General features: G+C 39.3%; 1 protein-coding gene across 7 annotated transcripts in view; it reads right to left on the bottom strand.

Annotated features, from left to right (window-relative positions):
- The window catches only part of CD86 (CD86 molecule), a 66,219-nt gene extending 42,515 nt beyond the window's left edge, over window positions 1-23,704 (bottom strand). The window contains exon 1 of one of the 7 annotated variants that reach the window (XM_054482105.2): window positions 23,370-23,704. Coding sequence is in view for 4 of the 7 variants with exons in the window: in XM_054482102.2 (XP_054338077.1) it covers window positions 384-661 (278 nt within the window). In the remaining 3 variants the exon portion in view is untranslated. Of the gene's footprint in view, window positions 1-383; window positions 769-3,204; window positions 3,240-13,953; window positions 14,100-21,513; window positions 21,678-23,369 lie in introns of those variants that run through there. The other 6 variants (XM_054482104.1, XM_054482107.1, XM_054482106.2 and 3 more) reach the window with 6 other exon arrangements.
- Between the last annotated feature and the right edge of the window lie 2,277 nt (window positions 23,705-25,981).

Genomic DNA, 25,981 nt, shown 5'->3' with positions numbered 1-25,981 from the left:
AGGGGACTCAGGCGGGGCCAGCTGACATCTTTGAATTGCTTCTTCTAGAACAGAGGCTGCTCGGAGACCCCAGCACCCCAAAGCCAAGAACAGCTGCCAGTTATTTGGTAAGTGGCACCTTCTATTTCCTGCCTATTCTGTCTCAGCTCACGAAAAACAGATGAAGGGATCTGGCAGGAAGAGACAGATTTTTGTAATATCCTACCTCCAATGTAGTCAATCTGAGAAGCAAACCTGATGGTCAGAGGTTTTAAGCATGCTCTCTGCAATCCCTTTTACTCAGTCTCTGGCCGGCCATTAGCACATCAGCATCTCTGCCCCAGATGCAGCTTGCAGCTTTATCTCATGCCACTCCCTAGGCGTCTGAGCCTCCACAAACATACCTGTCACAAATGCCTGTCCACTGCAGCTCCAAAAAGAGACCAGATGCATAAGCACAGCAGCATTCCCAAGGAACACAGAAGCAAGGTGGTAAGAATAAACCAAAAGGAGTATTTGCGAGCTCCCCGTACCTCCTAAGGCTCCTTGTAGAGAGAGAAATAATGCCAGGACTGACGGTAGAACTCAAATACAGAAAGGGGAACTGACTAGAGAAACAACACCACAGCCAGGGACAGTGCTCTTGCTTGGTTCCAAATAACTTCTGCCGGCAGGTGGGCATTTCCACTGATGAGAATGACTACAAACGTACCCTCGGAGCATGAGTGTAAAGCCCTGGGAAACCCCCAAAGGCAGCCCCATCCACAAACGTGACAAAGACACCTTCCCTGACAGATTCCCAGAGATCCCAGAGTACACACAGCCTTTGAAGCCCATAGGTGAAAATACAGTTCAGTTCAACAAATGTGGGCAACCATGTGGACGGCACTGAGCTCCACAGGGCTTCAGAAGACAGCCTTCAATGAGTGAGGGCAGAGAGGCCATGTGCTTCACTTCTAGCCCTTCCCCAAAATCATTCATTAAGTACATCTCTCCACCCATCCTGTTAGAAGGCAATTGACATACACAAACTTCATTTTCAGATGATCCTAATCTAACCCCAATTGTACGAATCTAGAATGTTTCTGTTACCTTGGTACACTATTCCTGGAAGTGGGTGGTACTCTTGAGTTTGGCTACAAGTCATAAGCAGAAGTGGGAAAAGTGTGTAAATGCCCAGTAGATTTCTCCAAACCTAGTGCTTCAGCGGGGACAGTTTCACTCGTATATGATCCTCCCCCAGGTGCGTGCCTCCTTTTTCTGCCCTGATCAGGCACTGCAAAGTCCTCTGCTCAGTGTGGGGGACATTTATGTGCCTCTGAGGTCTGTGGCACTTGAGCTTAAAAAGAGAGAAGCAGCACCCTCTGGGCATGCCTCCCTGATCTCTTGGAGGCTAGCTGTGTCCTGTGAAGCAGGAGACATTAAAAGTGACAAAGTGACAGTTTGTTGTTGACAGGGTTGGGAAGGCTCATCCACACAAAAGCGTGTGGTGCAAGGGAAGGGGTGTGGGTTTGGAACTGGTGGTCCGAGGTCCAGTCCTGGCTTGACCACTGGACCCTGGGCCAATTATTGAACATGTTTGAATGTCAGTCTTCTCACTTATGAAATGTGACTTATAATCACTTCTTTGCTGCATTGTTGTGAAAAACAAAGGAAACCTTGCCTGTAAATCATGTGGCAGAGTATGCCAAGTAGTTATTTCGTCTTCATTATTACTTTCCTATTTTCTTTTCAGACTTTCCCAATTCTTACTTTGACCTTTGCACAAAGATCTCCCTTCTGTCACTACAGAGGTCTGTAAACAGGTCTGTAAAACCCTTCACCTTTCACCCAGGGCTTCTCAAACCCACAGGGCTCCCCCAGGGTCCAGGGTCTTGACTCACAGGGTCATCACTTCCTCTCAGCCATTCTATGTTCAGACCCTGGAAATTTCATCCTTCATACAGATAGATCCCATCTGGGGTTTTCCTCTGGATTTTACAATCACAGATTTTGCTGTTGTTTGAAAAGGTTCATTTGATTTTCTTATTGTGACATATGATCAATTACCCACCTATCAGAGCATAGGGGAAGTAACTCATATTTCACTTAATTTTCATGTTTCCTTCTTTTCCTTGTACTCAGCAGTCCAAATATAAGACAGGCTAAATTGAAAGGCTAGCTATCAAAATATTTGGAGTAGTATTTCCCAAACTTTCATCATTCTAGCTACTAGTACCACTTCATACTCATGTAAAATCTGTTTCATTATTTATACAGTATTTTTATAACATACTTTAAGTAAATCTGTTTAGAAAAAAATCTTTGTGTTAATACTAAATTAGAAAGCAGTATCATTATCCATAAACATATCAGTAAAAATAACATATCACACTGAGCTTTGGAGTCATAGAGACCTGTGTTCAAACCCTGCTCCACTACTTAATGCCTGTGTGTTCTTGGGGCAGTTATTTAACCTCTCTGAGCTTTGGCTTCCTCACAGAAGTAATACTAAATATCTCATAGGCATGTCATGACGGGTAAATAGAATGGCATATATATGGTGCTTAGCACAGATCCTGGCAATAGTAGACTCTTAAAAAACAAGTTGTTTTATTGTTTTCCCTTCCATAGCACTTCTTTAATCTACTTATTTCAGTTCCTACTTAGAGCAGCCTCCTTCAATGCTGTAACGTAGAATGATATTAAAAGGAGTAAAGAGAGATGAATGGTGAGGCAGGCAGCAGAAATGAGGGGTGATACGGTGTCATGGAATTCTCTTATTCTCCAACTTAGCTAGAGTTGCTGGACTGTAAGGGACCTCAAAAGTCATCATTCCAGTCTCTCACTCAAGCAAGGACCCTTTCAGTGTCATGACAGATGCGTGTCTAGCCTGTACTTTCTTACTTGTCAAGTTGGGAAATTCACTATTTGAAAAGAGAGTTAACAGAAAAATGTCTTTTTTATAAATAATCCCCAAACTACTGCCACTCACTCCTCCAATCCGTAAGTACCATTTACTTGTCTCTGTCCTGTTTTCTAGAACTACCAGAACATATTATTTTATCCTTTTATATAAACCCTTCCAAACAGCTGAAAGCTGATTTTGTAAATTTTCTTAATAGTCTCTCCTCTCAGCTAAATACTACAGTGTTCTCAACTGCCCCTCATGTCGATGGTCTCTAGGACCCTCATCCATTGGCAGCTCTGCCACCAGAACCCTTCTCCCTGAGTCAGTCAACCTACCTCCTAGCAGAGAAGGCTCTCAGGGCAGAACAGGCAGCGAACAAGATCACTTTTGTTAATGAGTCAGAGATTGAATTAGCCTTTCAACAGTTGCAGGGGGTTGCTGACCACGGCTTTTTTTTTTCACATGTCAAGTCAGATCGCAACCCCCTTGCCCCATCTTGTTTGTGTCACAGGCTAGCAGTCAGCCAATCAAAATTCCTCTGACTCCCACATATGTCATCAGAGCCAAGGGTGGAGCGGGGCCAACTGTGATGGTGGCCAACAGTGTTGTCCTTGGCTGACAAGAGGCCGAGCCCGGTGGAGAAGATCAGTTCCTTGTGTTTGGTGAGGAGGAAGTTGCTGAGGTTACTTCAGAAAGCTGCTTTCTGTGTGGCGCTGCTTCCTCCACTGCCTCATTCTCCAACGCTCTCAGGACTGAAGAGGCCAAGGCTGCAAGGAGAAGCAACCAGAGGAGGAGAGGCTACACACAGCAGCTGGTGTGTGTGGGTGTGGAAGTTGACCTCACCAAACTTCACCAGAGAGAGTCCCCTGAGGACCACACAATCAAGATCTACTCCATGTGCCAGAGCCAGAAACCCGTGGGAGTCTAGAAACATCTGAACATTTAGCTGAGTTTTCCAATTTCAGCCATCTGTTTGTTGTTATATGGAAGTGGCCTCCTGTGGCCAGTGGTCAAGTCTAAAAGCACTCTAGGAGGTGGTGCTGATGGTAGTTCTAATACAGAATAGTTTCCACAAATAATTAGAGCAGCATTATTTATTGAAACGTTAATTAGTGTTTGTTTCCTAAGCTTTCTTGATGCAGAGGTTTGTGCAAGGGGGAAAGCAGAAGAGATACAAGTTCAAAGGTTCATCCAGACTTTTGTGAAAGCCCATGGAAGAGGTGATACCGGTGGCTTAGAGGTGAAAAGAGAGGAAGAGAGTGCTTTCGAAATGCAAGAAGAAGGGAGGGCAGGGGATGGTTGTCTGGGTCCTGTGAGCAGTAGAAACCCAACTGCCCCTCTGTCAGTGCTCCCGAGGGTGTAGCAACCTCAGGTGTGATGGCTCATGCCTAGAAAGGCAGCGTGCTTTGCTCATGGGGCCCAGCGTCAGTAGATATTCTCTTTCCCCACTGTGGCATGGGGGCAGGGAGCTGCCGGACTTCACAGACCACTATGGGCTCAGATAGTAAGGGTGCCAATGGCAACCAGGACAGACTAGGGACTTGAGGCCCTTCCATCATTTTCCGGGTACCAGGTGAACTTCTTGAATTCTGACTGGGCTGCAGGAAAGGAAGGAGACTCCTGCATGACCCAGTTACAGTCTCTTGTTCAACTGGCAGAATTGAGGCTCACAGGTAGGATTAAGTTGAGTTAAAGGAAGTTTTCAAAGTGATGATTTCGCATGTACTTGGATTCATGGACAGAAATTCATATCCTATGCATAATATAATCTATGTGAGAAGGGCCAGGATTTCACTGTAAACACAGTTCCTGAATTATTCTTAATTTAGAAGTGATGCAGCTCAGGACTGGGTTGTCTTCTTACTCCCAGCCCTGCTGCACAATTGCCAATAAAGCAGGATTGTCAGCCACAGCCCCCAGGACTTGACACTCCCCTTTAATTAAACCCTGCTGGGTCCATAGTTCCCTGACATCACCTGAGAGTGAACATAAGACATTTGCAATAAATTTTTGTTTTTACTGCTACTGTAAATTGTATTTTTAAAACCCTTCCTCCTTAAAGCAGAAACATGTATCAACCATTATATGAATAAAAAGACATGCCACAGATTGGGAAAAAAAAAATTGCAAAAGATATATCTGATAAAGGACTGGTATCCAAAATACACAAAGAACTCTTATAACTCAAAGATAAAAGAACAAACAGCCCAATTTAATAAGGAGCAAAAGATCTGAACATATACCTCACCAAAGAAGGTACACGGACAGCAAATAAGCAAATGAAAAGATGATCAGCATCATACATCACTAGAGAATTGCAAATTAAAACAGTAAGATACCACTACACATCTACTAGAATGGCTAAAATCCAAAAATTTGACAATACCAAATGCTGCTGAGGATGTGGAGCAACAGGAAGCCTCATTCATTGCTGGTAAGAATGCAAAACGGTAAAACTACTTGGGGAGATAGTTCAGCAGTTTCTTAAAAAACTAAATATACTCTTACCATATGATCCAGCAGTCACACTTCTAGGTATATTTACTCAATTGAATTGAAGACTTATGTCCACACAAAACCTACACATGAATATGTATAGCCACTTTATTCATAATTAGCAACTAAGATGCCCCTCAGTTGGTAAAGCTGTGGTATATCCAGACAATGAAATATTATGTGGTAATAAATAGAAATGAGCCATCAAGATGTGAAAAGACATGGAGAAAACTTAAATGCATATTGCTTAATGAAAGAAGCCAATCTGAAAAGGGTACATACTGTATGATTCCAAAGATAGAACATTCTGGAAAAGACAAAACTGTGGAGACAGTAAAAAGATCAGTGGTTTCCAGGGGTTGGGGAGGGGTGGGAATGGTGAACAGGCAGAGCACAGGGGATTCTTAGGGCAGTGAAGCTATTCTGTATGATACTATAATGGTGGATACATGACATTGCGTATTTGTCAAAATCCATAGAACTGTACAACCCAAAGAGAGAAACTTAATGTAAATTATGGGCTTTAAATAATAATAATAACGAAGCAACAATGGCTTAATTGTAAGAAATACATCACACTAATGCAAGATGGTAAAAATAGGGGAAATTGTGTGCCACAAAGGGAGTAGATGGGAATTCTCGTACTATGTGCTCAATTTTTTGAAAATCTAAAACTGTTCTAAAAATAAGTAAAGTCTGTTAATTAAAAAAAAAACACACTCACTAACCACATACACAGATTTCTGGTAAAGTAACTAAATTAATAATGTGACATTTTAGAGGGCTGCTAGACTAGTGGGAAAGAAAATTAGCATCAATTTCACAGTCCACGTGTTCACTTCCCCATGTTGCACCTTGGAATCAAATGCTATACATAGAACGTTGTTGCAAAAAGTCTCCTTTTGTATTTCTACCTTTTATTTTGACACTTTCTGCATTTTTCTGGTGCAGAACCCTAGACTTTTATGTCAATTCCTTAGGTAAATTAAAGAAAAGGCCCCAGTTTTCTAAGGGCCAGATCAATTTTTAAAAATAGCTTTCAGTTCCATGTTTCTGAAGGAACATTCTTAGAAATGTAATGAGTTTCTTGTTTCTTTGAGGGGGCGATACAATTTTAACTTGTACTTTAAAAGCAAATTTTACATAGTTAAGCATTAGAAGTTGAGTATTTTTCTTTGTGTGAGCCAAAATTTTGCATTTATACCATACCAGTGAGTTACCGAGGTGGGATGGGATGGACCCTCACTCTCATAACCTCTAACACGTCCTCCATTCCCATCCTAGGCTGGGTTTTTCTGCCTCCCTAGCTGCCCTGGGGAATCTTCTTTTATTTACTTTCTCATGATGCAAATTCACACCTACCATTCATGCATGCTAAGGAAGAGGCAATGTGTATTGTTTTCTTGCATTCGATCAATTTCTGAACCCAGAAACTAGGACCCAGGGACACATTTTTTCTAGATGTCTTCAAGCAAGAAGTCAGAAAGGCAAGGGATACCAAGAGGTATTTTCAGGATTCTACAAGTGAATGCAGAAGACTGTCTTCACTGTCTCTCAAAATCACATGGTGGCTTCGGCAGCAAAATACACTTATTTGGATTGAAGACTGAATTTGCTTATATTAAAAGGTAGGTTCAGGAAAAAATTGTCAAAAGGGTAAGCATTAGGGTGTATGCATTTTAGAAAAAGTACCATTGTACTGGGGATAAGTATAGCCTTCAGATGTGCAGTTGCTTTAGCAGAAAGGGCAATGAGGAAGATGAGAAGGATGGGTGCCTGGATAGAGCTCAGGCTAGTGACAACTGCAGCACGTGGAGAACAAACAACCCCATACCCAGGGTCTAAGTGAGGTCTCTGGTCTGATGGAGACAGGGCAGAGTGGAGTTGAGGTGTTCTGGAGCATGCCCACAATCAGGAGCTCCTGAGAAGTGTGTGGAGGAAGGTCCATCCCTGGAGGCAGGCCACAGGGGCCAGGGGGAACCTGGACCACAGGGCAGGGAAGGAAGGCTAAGCCAGAGAAGGAGTGTAGTGTGGGAAACTGATGGGCTCACAACTCACTCCATGGACACGGACACTAAAGACCACAGTCTAGCAGCAAGACTACATCCAGAGCACCCCTCCTTCCTCACCTGCCTGTCGTGTATCTCAACACCTCATGGCAGGGGTTGGCCAAGGTTTCAGAGGTGGTGCCAGGGCTGCATAGGAACTGGCAATCACTATTGACTCTAGCAACACACAAATATGCACATTTTCATGCTTTACCTTTGTTCCTATCCATCTTCGAATCTCAGTAATATTTCCCATTTTCCAATAACACCTTAAAATTCACAGATGTAATTTCACCATTTGGAATTTCTAGTTTTTTTTTTTTTATTTCCTTCATTCAATTAACAAATGCTTAACTAGCTCTGACTGAATGAAGGCCTTGGACTGGTCTTGAGATCCAAGATGAGCTAAGAAGTGTGGTCCCCGCCCTCCTAGAGACCATAGTTGAATGCAGGAGACCTACACTGATTTAATAAAGTCAGGGTACTAGTCACCAAAAGATTTTCAACATTATACAATTTCAGTTATGTATGATATCCTCATGATTAAACACCATCTTAAGAGCAGGAGGTAGATTCTAGTTAGTTGTGTAGGTTACAACTAAGAAAAGTTTTCCCCTGGTCTCTTGTCTCAGGAATAGGTTTCTCGATATATCTGTTCTTCTCTTCATATTTTAAATGGTTAGGGTGCCTGCATAAACATTTGTCATGGATAACACTGTAGAGAGGACTTCCTGGGGGAAGGACGGTCTAAATGATTTAACTTCCTTTCCAATTTAATAATTCTGTATTCTAGTTATTCAGTAGGATTTACAATCTAATCTTACAATCTCAGGGCTTCTTCTGATAGGTTATACAAAAGATGGTCTATTATTTAACAAATAACATAACTATGTAAAATATTTCTAATCAAATGAAATATATACAGCGGCACATTTAAAAATTAAATATCAATAAACTACCAACACCTGTGATGTCACCTTTCAGAACTCAAAGTAAATACCTGATTCCAAAACTTGTTATCTTTTCGATCTTTATCTGAGAATATTAAACCAATATTCAGAAGACTGTGATTCTGAATTTAAGTGGCCTATTTGTCTAAGGGTGTGCATTTACATATTCTGAGAAACTGTCATTTCTTTACAAAGCACATGACATTTGCCATTTTCTTTATAACCTCAGTTAGAAGAAATAAAATGAGGTAATATTCTAAACATAAAAGTTGCTTGAAGGTTAAGTTCATATTTTTTTTCTATGTGTGCAGGGGAAGGGATATAATACATAACAAAACTAACACATTTTAACAAATGAGCAGCATATTTAATATTTAGGGAAGCATGAAGATCTGTGAAAGCACCTTATGTAAAATATTTATTTGAGTATAAATTAAATGTACACTACAAAGTAAAATAAAATAGATTGGGGTATATAGAACACAGGCAATATGACTAAACTTGTTAAAAAACAAAACCAGTGGTTTTTTAAATCAGTGATTTTTTTTTTAAGTTTCCATTTCACAACAGAGGTGGGGACGGGGCACTGCACATTCAAAAACTTACTTCCCTGTGGCATCTTTGTGACCAAAGCAAGGCACTTAAGACTTCTCTGAACACTTAAAATGTACATTTGTCAACCTGGGCTTGTAGTTTTCAAGTCGGTGATGCAGAATCATAGAGTTGCAATTTTTGCAGCTCCTTGCTACTTCCATCACATGCTTTATCTGGAAGACTTGAAGGGTCTGCCACCACACAGAGGCATTACTGCCTGAAAGAAATTTTCTGGTGAAAGAAGGTGTCATTCTTTCTACTCTTCAGCAATGTGAGTAAGGGATGGCCTCTTTTGAAAAGTGTCTCAATTTCAGCTTTACTCAAATCTTATTTAATATTGCAAACAATCTTAACTTGCACTAGCTGGCTACAGTTTTAATGTGAGGAGTTGGAATTTTTAAGAAGGACAGCATTTGTAAACCAATTTGATCTTTGCATTTGGTGGACTGCAGATAAAATATTGCATTTGAGTTGCATTTTCACTGTGGATGGCCTATTTGCATACAAACAAAAGAGATTATTTTTAAAAAGAGATTTTCTGTGTTTTTGTTTTGGTCTCTTGGGATGACTGTGGTAAGGACGAAGGGACCAGGCCATTTTCATACCTTGGATTTTACATATTGTGTTTATGTCACCCTGTATTCTTTCTTCCTCACCATTCACTTTCAATTCATTGGTGGCCAGTTTTAGAGTCTTTGTCATCTCTTGTTTGGACGATTGACTGCAACAGCCTTGTGGCTGGCTCCCTTCATTATCTTTCATGGAAAACAATTTGATTATGAAACTTCCTTCCTTTAAAGACCCATGCCTTACTCCTCATGAGTTAGTGGTCACACTTCTCAGCAAGAAACACAAGGCCTTTCAAAGCATGAATTCAATTTTTCTCTTCTGATTTTATCACCCAACCCATAAAACTGCCCCCACAACCCATACAACAGTTTCACTTGAACCATTCACTGTTCCGTGACCATCTTCCCCACCATCCCCCACCCCTAGAACCTTTGAAAACGTTTTGCTGTCTTTACCTTTCTGGAAGCTGTTTCTTCTGCCTGGAATGTCTTCCCTGCTTTCTCTACTGCAATACTCTACTCTTCCTTACAGATCTAGATCATGCCACAGTTGGAGCCCGAACCCTTCCCTCTTTTTTTCACCATATCTTTATCTTCCTTAGTCCCTCTTCACACTATTTGTTTTTCCATTATAACAGTTTCCTCATCGTGTTAAAAATCCACTACTCATACAGCTGGCCTGCTCTGAGTTCCACAAGTTTGGGGAACGTGTTTCATTTCCCTTTGCACTCCTGGTACTTAGCATAGTAACAGGCCCAGAGTGGAGGCTCAGTTAAGTATCTATTTATTAAAGTCAATCTCTATTAACTGATTACTATGAGCTACGCACTCTGCTAGAACTCTAAGGCACCCTAAGTATTTTAAATGCATTACTTCATTTAATCCTCACAATAAATATTTTTAAAAAATTTATAGGTGAGGAAACTGACTTTCAGAGGGTTTTGGCCAGCTGCCAAAGATCACACAGCTAGTGTGACCCTCAAGCTTTTAGCAGGATATAGAATTGAATCTGTTTTCATTTCTAGCTGATAATGCTATGTGACTGCTGTTAGAATGTTGGATAGATGTCAGTGTCCCTTTTTTGGATAGAATGCTGAGCAGCTGGGCACCTTTTAAGTAAGTTCTTAGCCTTGTCCCTGGTCACTTCTTTCTTCTGACTCTGAGCTATGCACTTGATATTTCTTCATTCACCCTCGTATTCCTTACCCTCGGAACGTGGAAACCATTCAACCTTCTAAGTGACAAAGAAACTGAGGCTCAAAGAAGGTAATAACCTGTCCAAAGTTCCTTTAATCATAGGAAATATTTTTCCTAAGGCCCCCAGAACTGAATGGTTCTTGACTGGTACCCTCAGCCAATGCCTGAAGAGTGTGTAAAGGGATTACTCTGCCTGATTGTTTGAAAATAAAATTAGAAACATTTAAGGAGCTGGGTTTTGGCTTGTTTTTCTTTTTTTCTAACTTTTCCCCTGCAACCATGAACACTTAACAAGCCAGAGAGGTCTCCTGGAAACAGAATCTTGGGTCAGCCACAGAATGGACACATTAACTTTTCTACTGCCTGTCATCTAAACTCTCTGTTTCCTTCAAATTTACATGTCTGTATTGAGCCCCCAGTCAAGTTTCCCCCTCTCCCCCAATTCAATTTCTTCTAACACCCAGAGATCTTGGAGAGCAGAATGCAAATGGCCTTTTCCTTAGAATCTTATCTCCTCAAAGGAGTGGAATGGCTGGGTCCAGACTTGCAAATGACCTTCATTTCTGGACTCCCAGTTCTCACCTCCTTGATCCATAGGTTATTCCTTCTTCCTTTTTGGGGCCTCACTTTCCAGACCAAAGCTCTTAGACTCAAGCATCTGCAGCATCCAAGCAGCTCATATAAATGAGGCAGGCAGGTTGCATAGGAAGAGGAGAGTTTATACCCACTGGAAGCTGGGCAGCCTCTGCCAGATTCACCAGTTGTTACCATGTGGGATTATTAGCACACTGTTACTAGATATTCCAATTCTCCAGAAGAGCTGGAAATCTAAACTTATGTGAATTCTCCAGATTTTTGAAATATTGGCAATTAATTATGATTAAGGTTTTTGTTTTGTTTTGTTGTTTTGATGACCATTGTCTATGGACCATTTTTAGTCCACCAGCTTTTACTTTTCAATCTCTGGCTTTTACCTTTATCGTATAGTTGCCAGAAATTGTTTTGGACATGGCTCAACACAGCTCTCTCCAAGCTCAAATCTTTTCATCCACAAATGTTTCTTGCTGCTAGAAGTAATGTCTTCCTTCCCTGATCTGCCATAATATATAGCATGGTTGTTCATAGCTTGGCTCTGGAATCAGATTGGCATTTGGAATCCTGATTCTGTTGTCAGCTATGTAACTAAGCGAGACTCAGTTTTCACTTATGGAAAATCAGGGATAATACTACTTACCTCCTGCAGTTATGATGATTAAATGAGATCATATATGATACAATATAGTATACCATAATTACTGTCAGAGGCTAAGACATATTAGATATGGTGATATCTCTTCCCATAGAAACTTCTAAACAGGATTTCTATCTGATTCATGTTCATCTTTCCAACATTAAATAAAACTTTATTGAATAAATTAACAGTCAAATAGTTTCAGCCCACTACTTTCTCGCTCTGACTCACTACAGCCTGGGCCCCAATATAATATTCCTAAAATATTCCATTTACAATTTTCTCACTCTCTCCTGAACCTCTGATGCACTAACAGAGGTCAGAGGTAAAACTGGTGATTTATACCAAACCAGCCCCTCCAGACATTGAGCTATTATATAAATATTAGGATTTCACTGGTAAGTTTGTCTTTCTGGCTCCTCCTGAAATATAAGACTTGGCTGTTCTGAATCACATCCTTATACACAGGACAACAGAGTGGTGACCAGAAGCACTTCTCGAAATGGGGCTCGCCTGTGGGCATACACAGCTTCTACCATTCATACGTCACAGAGCTGTACATAAACCACAGGCCTGCATCACTCACTTCCGTCATCTGAGGATCTATGTTTGCCATTCATGGCATAGGGGCTGTACCTCACTACTAGATTACTTTTCAACTTGATTTCATCCTGCTCAGCAGAGCAATGTAATTGTACTGAAGATCTGGCAATTTTAGTCAAAGAAATAACCCTATTTCCATAATCCCACCAATCAAGAGGTAACTACTATGACTATTTTGACATATTTGTTTGCTATGTTATTTTTATGCTTTTTTTTTTTCCTCTTGGTGCTCCCCCTTGCTCCAGCATCATCCCCACCTTAGGAGCAGCTACGCTTCGTTGTCCTGCTTTGTCAGCCGTGTGTCACAACTGTCTGGTCTGGATGGTGGAGAGGCATGGTTTATGCACTGCCTCAAAGGCTGCCTGTGAAAAGACACTTTCCCTTCCCCTTTCTCTCTTGTTTGGCTGATTCATCTGTCCTTGGATGGTTTTGCATAAGCTGACTTTTTGGAGTTGTTGGGCAGCTCCTGATCCAAGATTAAAGAACATTGTTTATTTGTTTTGTAAACCAATATTTATGCCAAGGTTTTTCTGTGCAAATATATTCTCAATTAAAACACCGGCTTCTCAATTCCTGATATGGAGCTTTCTTTCTAAAATTCTTTCTAGGCCAGGTGCGGTGGGTCACACCTATAATCCAGCACTTTAGAAGGCCGAGGTGGGCAGATCACTTGAGGTCAGGAGTTTGAAACCAGCCCCATGATGAAACTGTGTCTCTACTAAAAATACAAGAAAATTAGCTGGGTGTGGTGGCGTGTTCTGAACCCAGGAGGTGAAGGTTGCAGTGAACTGAGATTGCACTACTGCACTCCAGCCTAGGTGACAAAGTGAGTGAGACTCTGTCTTTAAAAAAAAAAAAAAAAAATTCTTTCTATGTACTTACTTAGTTTTAGGAACCATTTACCAAAATAAAACACACATTCTGTGGATTATTTTCTTTACAATTCTGTATGTAGCCTTATGTTGTCTTCTCTCATTAAGGAGTCATTATTAACTTCATTTTTAACTTACTTACCTATTCATCTACTTATTTAGGTTGATTCTTATTTTTCATTATATTAAATAATGTAATAAACATTTTGGTGCACAAATATGTTTCTGTAGCCCTTGTTATTTAACTAGTTAGATCCCTAGAGGTGAAATTATTAAAGCAAGATATATAAATATTTTTATAATTAAAAAACGGTAGTTTATATATCTTCTAGAATTAGAAGTGTAAGTTTGAATACAGTTCTTGATTACTAATGAGCAAAAAAATCTTTGTAAATGAAAAGCAAACTTAAAATATTTGAAGTCCAGAAAGAGAAAAAGAAAGTTTTCACAGACAACTTCATGAAAGCACTTACATGATTACTATTATAGAATAGAATTTTATTTTAATGATTTTGGCATCCTACCTTACATGAAATTTATTTTAGGCGGCTTTATTGCTTGACTTTCACCTGATTCAACTGCATTTGGCATGCCCTTCTCTTATCTATAGTCAGGAGGTCTACTATAGCAACTTCTAGGTTATAGGTAAGAGTCCATCTGCTGGAAATCAAACAGAAAAGGCAGAACTAAAGAACTCTGACAATTAAAAATATAGGAAATAATAGATTTTAAAGCAAAGAATGCGAGTCCTAAAATATCTTATTTCCATAGGACTTCCTGTCCATTATAAATTGTTATATTCCTCATGGCATTGGCAAGTGCTTAGTAGCCTAATCTTACAGAGGACACTGAAGTTCAGGAAGCTGATAGGTTTCCCAAAGTGATACCACTAATAAATAGAAGATGATTTATTAACTACTTATTATTTGGTACCAACCAAACTAGCTCAAAACCCTGGCATTTATCTAAGACATCATACTGCCTACAGACAAATAGGAAACAGCTACCTTCATGCTCCTGTGAAACGTCACACCCTGTTATAAAAATCTTATAAAAAATCACCTTTCATATATTTACCACAAAACTGAAATTCTTGAGAACAGAAATCATGTTTACTCATACTCATCTTTGGTGTATTTTTAATGTTTAGCACAGTGTCTGGAACAAAGATGCTGAATGAACTGAAAAAAAATGTACTAAGGACATGGAGAAATTGGCAGTGCCCAGAATGGGTGTCTGCTTGTACAACCATTTTTAAGACTCTTGATATATGTTGACATATTGCTTTCCAGAAATGTTCTTCCCATTCATATTCCCACAATCAGTAGTATATGAAAGTATCCTCTTATTGCATACTTATTAGCATGATTACTCCCAACCATCCCAAAATCCACATAAAAGGAGAATATCTTGTGTTTGAATTGGCATTTCTTTAATATTTAGTGAAGATGAACATTTTTAGTTTTTTTTTTTTTACTTTTTAAACTTTTCATTTTTAAATAATTATTGATTCAAAAGAAGTTGAAAAAATGTACAGGGAAGTCCTGTGTACCTTCACCCAGCTTCCTTCAGTGGTAACATCTTGCATACACAGTTTGTGTTACGATTCACCCACTGAGGGACTTTTTTTCCCAGTTTTTTACTATTATGAATAAAGCTGGTATAAATATTCATATACTGATTTTTGAAGGAGCATAGGCTTTTATTTCTCTGGGATCAAAACCCAAGAATACAGTTGCTGGGTCATATACTAAATGCATGTTTGGTTTTATAAGAAACTGCCAAACTGTTTTCTAGAGTGGCTTAACCATTGTACATTCCCAACAAGCAATCTATGCATGATCCAGTTTCTCTGCATCCTGCCAGCATTTGGTGTTGTCATTATCTTTTATTATTTTAACCATTTTTATAGGTAGGTAGTGGTTTAATTTTTTCATAAAGACAAATGATGTTGACTCTCTTATATGGTTGTTCACCATCTGTGTATTTTCTTTGGAGAAATGTCTTTTTATATCTTTTGCCCATTTTTCTGATTGGATTGTTTGTTTTACTGTCTAATCTGATACAGGAAAATATCTCATTGGTGTTTGAATTGGCATTTCTTTAGTATTTGGTGAGAATGAACTTTTTGTCATGTTTATTTCTTTTTAAAACAATTACTGAATTATTAACTGCATTAATTGCTTTTGTCATTTCATAATTGTGGGTTTCTATTTCTAAATAGACTTAAAAAAAGTATCAGCAATTTCATTTGTATTCATCACAGTACCTTAAACTATCAGGCTCTTGATAAAGATTTATTGTTTAGTTGGTTGAAAATAGTTGTAATATTGGGGTGATAATCTAGGTTGGCCTTGATTAATCTAGGTAGTCGAGTATTTTAGGTTTATCCAGTTTTACCATTTTCTGGCCTGTATTGACTAATTGGTTCACTTAACCAAATGTTCATTCCTTTTATTTTTACTTGATGTTTCAGTGCAAATCTGATTCATTTGGCACCTAATAATATAGAGCTGTGACATTAGGGTTGTTTGGCTTATCATATTCCTGCCACTACAGAAAGATTAATTTTGACTCAAAGCTTTCTAAGAAAGTGTTTTAATACTTCTCTATTCCAATCTCCAATGGGTTTTTTTCCCCATTCTGTTTATTGATGTAAATTATAAATGATCCCTGAAATTCCTCTTGGGCTTGTTTTCTTCTTTATCTCACCAGATTCACCAGAGGCTTTACCTTTGCGAAGCCTCAAATCTCGACTTGCCTCTGAACTGACAATACAGAATAGAATCTGTATGTTATGTGCACTCAAAATCCAACAAGTAAAATGACTGCAAAAATTATTTTCTTCCTGAAATCCTTCCCAAACTAGTTTTGGGTGGGAAAAATAAAGTATTGGATTTTATTTTTGGTTACCCTTTTTTTTTTTTAATTTAAATTAAAATTTTTTTAGGAATGGGAGTCTCGCTATGTTGCTCAGACTGGTCTTGAACGGAACTCCTCGCCTCAAGCCATCCTCCCACCTCAGCCTCCTGAGTCACTGGGATTACAGGCATGAGCCATTGACCTCAGCGCTGTTTAACCTTTAAAATGGAGGAAGGAAGAACTCTGGGTCTGGCTGGCTTGGCTCCAGATTATTTCCACGGACAGCAGAGGTGAGTTTACTCCAGTGAGGAGGTCTCATTTTATCACCAGATTTTCTGCAGGAGACCATCTGTGCTGCCTCCATTTTCCGAGCTCTCCAAAGTCTACTGCCTCCACTCAACTGGGAGTGTTCTGCAAAGGTCACTGAGGGCCTCTGGACTGACATTTTCAGTCATTCTCCTACTTCGCCTTTCTGCAGAATTTGACCTGTGACTACACTCTGCTTTGTGAAATGTTTCTACTCTTAATTTAAGTGATGTAATCCTGTTTTGGTTTCTTTCCCTCCTCCCTGATGCACTTATTCACAACTTCTTTCTCTGGCTGTATGCACTCTCACCAAGTGTATTAGTTTGCTGGGGCTGTGGTAACAAAGTACCACAAACTGGGGTGGCTTAAACAACAAAAATTTATTTTTTTTCTGGAAGCCAGGAGTCCAAACTTAGGGTTTCCACAGGGTTGGTTCTTTCTGGAGGTTGTGGGGAAAGACTCTGTTGCGAGCCTTTCTCCCTGGCTTGTATGTGGATGGCCGCCTTCTCCCTGTGTCTTCACACCGCTTTTCTGCTGTGTGTTTCCCTTCCTTACAATAAGCACAACAATTGTCTTGGATTAGGACCCACCCTAATGACCTCATTTAAATTTTATTATCTCTGTAAAGACCCTATCTCCAAATATGATCAAATCCTGAAGTCCTGGGAGTTAGGATTTCAACATATGAATTTTGAGGGAGCCACAATTCAATGCTTAACATGTAGTCACTACAGTTACCTTTCATGCCACATCTCATGTGTTCAACATGGAAAGCTTGGTAAATATGCTCTTTCCATGAATGCATTCTCCTCTTTCTTGCACCCATCTCCCCACTTGATTTCTTTCTTTTTTTTTTTTTTTTTTTTGAGATGGAGTCTCACTCTGTCACCCAGGCTGGAGTGCAATGGTGCTATCTCAGCTCACTGCAACCTCTGCCTCCCGGGTTCAAGTTATTCTCGTGCCTCAGTCTCCCAAGTAGCTGGGACTACAGGCCCACTTGATTTCTATGATACCACTTTTCTCCTGAGCTGCTCCAGTCTCTCTAGCCCCTCCTCAGTATCTATTGTAGATTCTTCTTCCTCATCTCCCTCCTTAAATGTCAAGGTTTTCCAAGTTCTGTCCTTGGCTTCCTCTCAATCCTCCATCCTCTCTGCTACTGAATTGACCCACAGTGAGAATTTCAACTGTCAACCGTACTTATGCAGAAGACTCTTCATGTGCATTCCAGGCCATCCCTCTTTTTTGAACTTGCACCTAAATATCTACTTGTCTGCTTGGACATCTCCATCCAACTGCTCCACAGGCACCTCAAACTCAACACGTTAGAGAAGGAATTCACCATCTGTCTTTTCTCTCTGCCTGACGCAAACCCACTCTGCTTCCTATACCTTCCATTTTGTGAAGGATGCCACTATGCACTTAGATCTCTCCTCCTCTCCCAGTGTCTACATCTGTCAAAAACCAAATTCTGTCAATTCTGGTGCTAAAATATCTCTTAAATGCATCCTCTCCTCTCTGATCCCACCATAACTGCCCTGGTTTCATGCCCTCACCATTTCCCCTTGGCTTACTCCAATAGTCTCCTAAATGATCTCCGTGTCACTCCAAATCAGTTTGCATTCTTCTGCCAGGGGATTTTTTTAAAGTAAATTTTATCATGTCTCTATTTGTTGATGATTCTTCAAACTTAGGCTGTTCCTTTAGGATGATTATAGTTGGATGCCTGGACTGTGGGCTCCTTGTTCTGGCCCCACCCAGCTTCATCCTCTATTATTACTCCCCATTAGGCATCTTCTCAAAGCTATACTTAAAATTCCCCCATGCACCTAGACCCCGTTTGTCTATTTAATTACCCAGGCCTTGAGACTTTAAACTACATTAACCTCCCATGAAGCCCATAGCTGGTGGCCTACAAAAGCCCCAGTGTCTCTGAGTCATCTGCTCTCTCTTGCACTAGCTCTTTGCTCCAGGCTTCATTCCTGCTCCTAACTTGACTCTCAGTTTCCTTAACTTCACCTGCCTTTCTACCATTTGGCTTCCCGCTATCATCAGTCACTCCCTGGAGGCTGGCCTTGTCCTTGGGTTCTGCTTGTTTTAGATCAGCTCCTCCATCCCAAAAGCACAACTTGGGGTTGTCCTGCCAGGCTCAGAGGATACTGAACATTTCTGCTGGAAAAAACCTTCCTCCATTCTGTTCTTAGTAATGCCGTTAAGTGGTTGTATAATCTTGGACAAATCACTTTTCCTCTGTTTCTTAATCCAAACAGTAATAGTAATAAAAACTACTAACAATTCTTGAGTACTTAGCAGGATATGGATTATCTCATTAAAATTTCACAACTACTTTATGACATATTACCATACTCCCATTTTACACACAAGAAACTGGGAATTACAATGGTTAAGCAACTTGTCCAAAATCACACAGCTAGGAAGTTGGGGAACTGGTATTCAAACCCCAGCAGCCTGGCTTCAATGTGCGGCCAGTTAGCCACTGCACTGTCCTCCCTCTCAATATGCAACTCACCCTAGAGAGCCATGCGATCACTTCCGTAAAATAAGGGAAGAGTGCTCCAGCCTGTTCTAAATATAAAATTCTATCAGAACATGCCTTTCAAGATCTAATGAGTTATGGGTAGAGTGGGTGTATTTAGAAGAGGATTCAAGAGATGAAGAAAGATAAATGCAAAGGGCTAAAGCCCTAACTATGGAATCTCACAACTTATAAATTATCACACATCGCTAGATGGTTACTTCTCTGAGAAAAACCAGCTATTGTTTTTTTTAATCTTAAATATTTAACTTTATTTTTCTGCCAACAGATGGGATTCAAATTGAAAAGCACACAGTGGAAAATACAAACTACCTATATTTCTGATTAATATTGTTTGTATACATGTATCATGTATAAAAGTGATAGCACTGTTCATTCTGCATTTTTCCCCTTTAACTAAACCATTATGAATTGTTCTACAATGGAATTTCAAATAATTACATGGTATTCCATTATGGATGTTCCATAATCAACCAATCACTTGTTTTTAAACATGTAAATTGTTTCTAAGATTTTCCTTATTAGAAACAATAGCAAGAAAAATATCCATCACTAAAACTTTACAAACATGTATTATTATATCTTAAAATAAATTCCTAAAAGGTGAATTGCTTGGTTAAAGGGCATATACATTTTAAAGGCTTTTGATATGTATCACTAGATTATTTTCCAGAAAGATGATATCACCACTAGTGGGCAACTAGGGTACAAATAATCCTCCCTTCTTAGCAAGATAGAGGATTCTTGCTTGCTTGCTTTTTAAAACTTAATATTTATCTCTTTGACAGAGAAAAAAATGATACTTCACTGTTGTTTTAATTTGCATTTATTTCATCTCTTATGAGAGCAAACATTGTTTAATGGCTATTATTGGTTCATGACCAATCTTCAGGCACTGTGAAACAAAAGGAATCTTAACAAGTTCAATATAGACAGCAGCCTATGGTTTTTTAGACCTCTGCAGACAGTGCTAGCATAATTAAGTAGTATCCCCTCTATGGTACCACAAAAATTATAAATTTTGAAATTCTTTTTTTCTTCATACAAGTATAACACTTCAAAATTCCCCTGGAGCAAAAGGAATCTTTACTGGAAAATTAAATTTTAATCTTCTGAAATAAAAGCAACAAAGCTTTTTCTCAAACCAGTAAGCACTGGGTAGATGAAAGTTACTTCGATTTTCAAAGAACAGTAATTATAAATACATAGTGACGGCCGGGTGCGCGGTGGCTCCCGCCTGTAATCCCAGCACTTTGGGAGGCCGAGGTGGGCAGATCACAAGGTCAAGAGATTGAGACCATCCTGGCCGACATGATGAAACCCCGTCTCTACTAAAAATACAAAAATTAGCCGGGCGTGGTGGTGCGTGCCTGTAGTCCCAGCTACTCAGGAGACTGAGGAAGGAGAATCGTTTGAATCCGAGAGGCAGAGGTTGCAGTGAGCTGAGATTGCACCACTGCACTCCAGCTTGGCGACAGAGTGAGACTCTGTCTCAAAAATAAATAATTAAAAATAAATAAATAAATAAATACACAGTGACTGGTGCCAGCTGCCGCCATCCAAGAGAAGGGCGGGTGTGACTCCTTCCAGGAAGTCTCCACAGCATGGAGAAACCTTCTGGCACACAGCGAAGCGGGCAGTAAAGATTTTAGCTCTATCCCTTATGAATAGTGTGAACTTGGGCAAGTTATTTAGCCTCTTTAAGCCACAGTTACCTCATCTGTCAAAAAGAATGACGGTATCTTTCCAAAAGTCATTGTGAAGAATAAAATTCAGTGAAATAACACCAGTAAAGTACCCAGCACACCATGCATGTTCAATACATGGTAACTAATTTAATCACTCTACCTCCTTCCACTACCCAACCCTGCCCAAAATCTCCCATGGCCTGACTATGACATATTAACTGAGTTTTGCATTTTCTCCTTATACCTCTTTTTTCTCTTTCTCTTTCTTGATCTCTCTCCCTCTACCTTCTCTATCTCATTCCTCCACCCTCAGACCAAACTGACCCTGGTAGACAAAAAACATATTCCCTGTTATTTGTCATTCGTATGCAGATATTTTAAAAATTCCTGATTCTTCACTTAAAATCAATGACTGTAACATTCAGTATTTGAATAACAGATTTACAAAACCAAAATTAGGCACCTAAAAATATATATAACTACCACCAATGAACTGCTTTGGGCATTGCAAATAATTCTTGCCTTCATGCGACAAAGATCTTTTGTAGAAAAAAAAAGCTTCTCCACTTAGGAACTAAGTGAAGGACACACATCAAAGCACCATCTTCAACCTCAGCCTTTCACTGCAGTCACAACTTATAACTTCTCTGCAAAGAATAAGAATTCTTACTCACCACTGGGGATCCATTTTGGCTGCTTCTGCTGTGACCTAATACCTGGAAATGACCCCACTCATCCGTGTGTCTGTGCTAGTCCCTGTTACAACAGCAGAGAAGCAAAGCTTTCACCCTGTGCAAGTCTTCCTCGGCAATGACTGTATACCTACCCAGCTAACTTTCTTTAAGAGAAGCTGTTCCTCTTTTCTCTACAGATTTTGACCACACTTGAGGAAGAAATTTAACCCTTTCCTTGCAGTTTAAATTCATTGACATAGGTCTACATGTATTAAAGAATATATAATTCAGTAGCTTGAGTTCCAGACATGAGGTTAAGATGAGCCTGACTAAAAAAAATCTCCCCTCTTGAAATTCCCTCAAAAAACCTAGAAAATAAAATAATTAGAAAGAGAAAACAAACCTCCGCAGCTACAAAATAGAATAAAGAGGCATTCTACAGATTTTGGTAAGATAATAAAAAGTGATTTATTGTGGATGTGGATTGGGAGTGAGTAGCCACCTAACCCTGCCAATTTCCACAACCAAAGTCTGGAGAGTTTCACTGAGCTGGGGTGGCGGTGGGAGATGGGGAGATGTTCTGTGAGGACTGCATAACCAAGGAGGGCAAACAGAAGCTACTGCTTTTATTATTTCATTCCTTCTATAGCCAAGGATTACATTGATGAAAGCAAATATTCTGAAACAGAAGTCTGAAAAAAAGGCAGCATTATAAAATTAATAGATGTCCCTAAGAGATAAACATAGAATTAATAAACAGAAACTATACTAGAAGATATTTCCTCGTATGAATTAAAATGGGCATCATCTAGAAACTCAAACTGTTTAGTATATCAAAGCAAAAGTTATGAAAATTGATTCTCATCCAGGCAAATAATTGTGAATATTTTAAATTCCAAAGGCAAAACTAAAAACAAAATGAAAACATAGAATGACTACAGAGAAACAAAAAACAACTTGGCATCTTATTCAACCCTAAATGGCAAAAAATAACAGAACAATATCTGCAGAATTTTGAGTTAGCATTATCTACCTAGATAAGATGCCAGTTAAGTGTCAAGTCAATAGAAATATGTCACCAAGCAGGCAAGAAAACAACAAGTGCAACAGAAATACCACCACCAAGACAGCCTTCCTAAATAAATTATTTAAGGATATATTCCAGAATAATAAATGAATTAAAATAGAAAGCCTTAAAATGGAGAAGCCATGGCTGAAAACACCAGTGCTGAGCTTTAAAGCAAGTTAAACATGGAGAAATAAGATTAAATAATTATAAATTAGTTTAGACCAAAATGCTAAATAAGAAAAACTTATTAGAAGTAGATTACATATATTATTTCAAGGAAGTTTAAAAATAACAGATGACATCACTGCTAACTAGAGTAAGGAAGCAAAATCAACACAATTATTAATCTTCAAATAAGAAGATAGAACAATTATTATTTTATCAACTTTGATAATTTCATCCGGATTTGAGAATTTTTAAAAATGAAGACAGCAATGATATAAAATAAGTTATCTATCTTCAAAATTATTGCAGAGCAGGAGTGCAAATAAAATAGTATTTATAACTACATGACACATCAGAAATAAGATGAGATAAAAAAAATCCATGTAAATCTCATTTGTTATAAGTATAAATATTAAAGGTATGGGATGTCATTTTTCAGTTTCTTGGTAGCAATGTACACACTCAAATTTCCATTTCTTGGTATCAATGCATACACTCAAATTTTTATTTAAGATAGCATAAGCATTTTCTCCTGTTATCATAAACTTTTTAGTAGTCATTAAATAGTACATTAATAGTACATCAAGTATACACTGTGAAAGCTGGCTGTAATGGCACATACCTGTAATCCTGGCTACTCAGGAGGCTGAGGTGGGAATATTGCTTGAACCCAGGAGTTTGAGACCATCTTGGGCAACATAATGAGACCTTGTCTTATACACACAAAAAAGGTATATATTGTAGTAAAATTATCTTCCTAATATCAGACAGTTTTAGCTTTCAGTATTTTTATATTACAATTTTCTGATTAATATATTTAGTATATATATTTAGGAGTTTTTAGTATTTATTAGTTATCCATTGCCATATAACAAAGTATCTCAAAAATTTATTTCCTTAAAACAATAAATGTTTAGGGATTGATATCCAGAATATATGATTAAAAAAACTCCTACAACTTTGCAGAAGAAACAACAAACAATTAAAAAGTAGGCAAAAGAGTTGAACAGACTTTCTTCAAGGGAGATATACAAACGGCCAATACTCACATGAAAATGTGCTCAAAACCACTAGTCATTAGGGAAATGCAAATCAAAACCACAGTGAACGTCAGCAAGATGGCAGAATAAGAAACCCCAGCCTGTGCTCCCTCCCACAGAGACACTAACTTAACTATACACAGACCGATTCCTTTTGTGAGAAATCCAGAAGCTGGCTAAGAGGCTACATCACGCTAGATGAGCAAAAAAAGCAACGGCACTGAAGCCAGTGGGAAAATTCATAGTATACCCTCACCATAGTCTGTCCTCTTGGCACAGTGCCACATGGTTAGGAGGAAATTCCCAGTTCTTGGCTTCTCCCTGAAGAAGAAATGAGAAGACTAGACCATATAACCAAAGTTCTGACTTTTTGGCCGGGCGCAGTGGCTCACGCCTGTAATCCCAGCACTTTGGGAGGCCAAGGCAGGCGGATCACTTGAGGTCAGGAGTTTGAGACCAGCCCGGTCAACATGGTGAAACCCGATCTCTACTAAACATACAAAAATTAGCCAGGCATGCTGGCACATTCCTCCCAGCTACTTGGAAGGCCGAGGCAGGAGAATTGCTTGAACCCGGGAGGCGGAGGTTGCAGTGAGCCGAGATTGCACCATTGCACTCCAGCCTGGGCAAAGAGGCGACACACCGTCTCAAAAAAACAACAACAAAAAAACCCAAAGTTCTGACTTTCTTGGGGGCTGCCTGAGGGACTAGCCTCTGTCTTACCTGTCTTAGAGAGTTAACAGGACCCACCATACTCTAGATGCCTGGGGGACACTGAGAACAAAAAAATACTGGGTGATATATTGCTGTCCTAGAGGGTTCTTGCTACAGCAGATACAGACTGATACAGTTCAGTGGCCTGTCCCTAGGGAACATGGAAAAGAGTGAAGCATGCAACCAATATTCCTGCGTTTTGGGGAAATGGGGAGATGCCCATAGGATTGGTTTCTTTCTTGCCTGTCTTGAATCACTGGCATACTCTAGATGCCTGGGGCCCCATGAAAAGAAACCAAAGAGCTGAACAGCATGATGCCATTTCAGCGGACCTGTGGCACAGCAGAGGCCAATATAGCTCAGTGCCCTCTTCTTCAGGAAGGCAAGAGAAAAATAGAACATGTGTCCAGAATTCTGGCTTTTCAAGGGGCTGCCAAAGGGACTGGTTTCCATGTATCCCCATTTAAGGCAGAGAAGGTCTAACATACTTTAGAAGACTAGGGGCTGCCAAGAACAAAAAAAAAGAGCTGGACCGTGTGCTGCTACTTTGGAGGACACACACTATAGAAGACAGACAACAGGAGGAGCAAGAGATAATGAACTCGTCAAAAAGAGAAGCCAGAAAATCTCTCTACTTAGGAATCTACGTGCACAAGCCCAGAGAAAACGTATCCACAGAAAATGTTTGCGAGGTCCCCAGAATCTTTAGCCAGGCTAAAGATTATGAAGGTCTTTCCCAGTACAAAGCCAGCTGGTAAAGACTGGAAGAAGTGGCTGGTTTTTGTTGTTGTTTGTTTGTTTTGTTTTTTAATATGCAGATACCAACACAAAGTTCTAAGAAATATGAAGAAATGGGAAATGGTCAAGTCAAAGAAACAAAATAAGTCTCCAGAAACAGATCCTAAAGAAACAGAGGTATATGAATTATGTGACAAAAAAATTCCAAATAACCATCATATTGATGCTCAATCAGTTCAGGAAAGTGATGCATGAACCAATGAGAAATTCAATAAGGGTAGAAAATATTAAAAGGAACCAAACAGAAATTTTAGAGCTGAAGAATGCAATTTTAACTGAACTAAAAAATTCACTAGAGGGGTTCAACTGCAGATTTGATCAAGCAGAAAAAATAATCAGCAATTCAATTACAAGTCATTTGAAATCATCCAGAGGAGCAAAAAGGAACAATAAAAATAACAACAAAGAAAATAAGTAAAGAAAGCTCGAGAGACTTATTGGACACCATCAAATGGACCAATATATGTATTAGAGCAGTCCAAGAAAGAGAAGGGTTGGAGAGCTCATTTAAATAAATAATGGCTGAAAACTTCTCAATTCTGAGGGAGAAAATGGACTACAGATCCAAGAAGCCCAACAGGCCTAAATAAGATGAACCCAAACAAATCCACAATGAAGCACATTATAATCAAATTGTCAAAAGCCAAAAAGAGAATTTTGAAAGCAACAAGAGAAAAGCAGT

The sequence above is a fragment of the Pongo pygmaeus genome, chromosome 2, assembly GCF_028885625.2.
Source record: "Pongo pygmaeus isolate AG05252 chromosome 2, NHGRI_mPonPyg2-v2.0_pri, whole genome shotgun sequence".
NCBI classification, from domain to species: domain Eukaryota; kingdom Metazoa; phylum Chordata; class Mammalia; order Primates; family Hominidae; genus Pongo; species Pongo pygmaeus.
Note: the sequence above shows the minus strand (reverse complement) of the source record. Positions and strands in the feature narration are given on the sequence as shown.